The sequence below is a fragment of the Dermacentor albipictus genome, chromosome 1, assembly GCF_038994185.2.
Source record: "Dermacentor albipictus isolate Rhodes 1998 colony chromosome 1, USDA_Dalb.pri_finalv2, whole genome shotgun sequence".
Lineage (NCBI taxonomy): Eukaryota > Metazoa > Arthropoda > Arachnida > Ixodida > Ixodidae > Dermacentor > Dermacentor albipictus.
Window position 1 is genome coordinate 125,684,596 of NC_091821.1, and position 2,747 is coordinate 125,687,342.

Here is a 2,747-nt window from a genome sequence, read left to right on the forward strand (position 1 = left end):
AGGCCTCTAAAACTACAAACCCAACTTGTGGAGTCTTTTACAGCAGTCACTGGTCACAGATTCAGCTCGCACATTTTCTTGCATATCCATGCAGCAAGTGAGACCAGCTCAATCATTAAAATAAATGCCATCAGATTATGCAACTGGTGCATGTGCCAACAATGTGCTTTCCTTTCTGATACACATCAGTTTTTTTGTTCCAATAATTTCCTACAGTTTTACCATACAATAATACATGAGCTATCTGTTACTGAAGCTGCTTATGGCAGTTTAATTTTGTGACTTTCCTATAAGAATTCGCTGCTTGCCCTGCAGTGTAACTTCTCTGCAGGCCATATACTACTTCATTCTCTGCCATAAGCAGTAGCGAACTGTCCCAGTTTTCTTCAACCCCCCTCCCCCCCCCCCCCCCCCCCCCGCCATCAGCTGCTATTTTACTACGCCAATACAGCACATGCTCCTCTGCAAGCTTAAGATCAGGCGAAATGAGGCTGGTGCACTTGCTTCATAAAACGACATGGTCTATGCAAAGAACTGGTGGCAACAGATGTAGACTGCTTCTGCCAAAAAAGGGTGTTTTGCACGGTTGCTGTTATGTGTAGCCCAGAATACTACAGTCAGTTACAACCCAAAAAGGTATGGCAAATTCACTTCAAAGGGCACATGCATACATTTGCAAGTCAACTAAACTTTGTTCTCCCTTTCTTTTCTTCATAAGACCAAAGTTCGGGTATTTGTCTTGCTCAGCTGTTGCAGTGGCATGAACCTCCCGAACCTAAGGAAATGGAATTGTTTTTCATGAGGTATACACGATACCCATTAGACAGATTAACTTGGGATTTAGTAGCACATGTTCTCAACTGCAGCATGCACCTTGTTATGCACTCATGGGAGCATAAAATAGCTCTTTGAATGTAAAGCCAGGATAATCCCTTTTCTAATTCATTTTCAATGTTCCTTGCATTACAGTATATGCATGTTTATGCTACAAACTGAATTTCATGGGTGGACGTCTATTGGAACATCGAACCTAACTTTTGGAACATAAAAGCAGAGAGAATATGCACAGCATACTTTTAACAAAGAGCATTTCTTAAATTTTTGGGATGTCACTGGCTCAGTCTTAGGGTTGTTTCTGGTCCTTAACTCAGTAAATTGTGCCTTGAAACACAGAGCTAGCTTAACACTTCTAAACACAAGGTAAACATAGTAATATTATATAAATCAACCTTTTAAGCACAGAAAATGTTTTACTTCACACAGGTGGGCAGCTAAATCTGCTCAAACATGTCAGGCCGTTAAGAGACACCAGCAATGGCCTCAAAGGATGCCATATGTCAAGACGACAGCACTGACTGGGCAAATACCATTTGTACAAAGTTGACTGCAGCATAATTCGAACTAAGAGTTAGGATCTTACATAACACTACATAGCTCCAGTGTCAGTGTGTAAAACATATGGCTTTTCTAACAACTTGAGATACATGTAATCACTATGCTATTCCAGTGATGAGTTCGTCCTCATCCCCCTCAGCATCAGTGGAGGCCATGACAGAGGTGCCAGGCGCCAGCAAGGGCGGCCCGCCGTCCAGTAGGTCTGCCGGTGGTTCATTGCTGAAGAGCTCAGCAGGCACTGTGAGCGGAGCCTTCTCAGGAAGTAGATCGCGCAGTGCCTGCCTTGCTTCCAGGTGCCTCTCCACCTCCTCCGAAGTCATGTGGCCGTCCAGACGACTCACACAAAGTGCATCGGCTGCTTCTAATATCCTTTTTGGAACACCAGAGACCAAAATCGGTTTCGACGTCGGCTGCGGTGGTGTAGGCACTGTTGCTGGCGGAGGCTTGGAGGCCCTGGCTACTTTCTTTTTCTTATCAGCCGTCGGATTGAGAGACGCACCGGGGGGCATCAAAACAGCCGACTTGGCTGCTAGCGTAGGCAGAACACCCAAAGCAGCGGAAGTGTTAGTGGCCGGTAGCGGCCCCGGCGTTATTTCGGTTTTTATAGGTATAGAACAAGAGGGAGTAGCACTGGGCACTGTTACTGCTGACACGCTAGCCACAGGAATATGGTGGACGTTGCTGCTTTCAACAGGGGTCACCGACGGCTTCTTTTTCTTGATTGCGGGAGGCGGTGGTGGCGGTTCAACACGAAGCTCGGAGTCGCTGTCACTAGACACAGTCGCATCCGAGTCACTCGATGATGAATCGATAGACTCATATTGAAGAATCTGGTCGAGGAGAAAGCTTTTGTCGCGTGTTACTTTCAGCAGCTTTCTTTGCGCCTTTCGCAGCTCCTCCTGGAAACATTCGTTTTCGTAGAGAAGGAACTTTAACTTGCGCTTTAGGTTACGATATTTTTGACGGTATGACACAACTGGCATCGAAGCTTCATCAGATATGGGCATTTTTAAGGATTTCAGCTGGTCAGCAATGTTTTCAAATCATTTGCTCCTATGCCCAGCTCAAGTTCTTCCGCGCTTCCAAGTGAATGAAAGCTCGTATCTTGTCGCTATGAGTGCATCTCGGATAAAAAGACGTTGCATATACCTTTCATATTCTCTCAACAGCGTTGAACTTTTTCAATTCGAAAACGCTTCTGACGTAATTCAGCGTTCGCACGCTTCGAGGCTTTCCACGACGTTATCGTACCAGTTTTTACGAATTCAACCACAGAGAACGCACGCACAACGCTGCACCGAAACGGTGGGCCCGACCACGACCTACTGAACTACATACCTGCACAGATCTCC

The 2,747-nt window shown here is 45.8% G+C and overlaps 1 protein-coding gene across 1 annotated transcript; it reads right to left on the reverse strand.

Moving 5' to 3' along the window:
- Window positions 1–1,395: 1,395 nt before the first annotated feature.
- Window positions 1,396–2,747, reverse strand: LOC135917594 (INO80 complex subunit E). Its single transcript, XM_065451153.2, has one exon. The coding sequence runs from the start codon at window positions 2,400–2,402 to the stop codon at window positions 1,494–1,496; it is 909 nt and encodes a 302-aa protein (XP_065307225.1). The 5' UTR covers window positions 2,403–2,747; the 3' UTR covers window positions 1,396–1,493.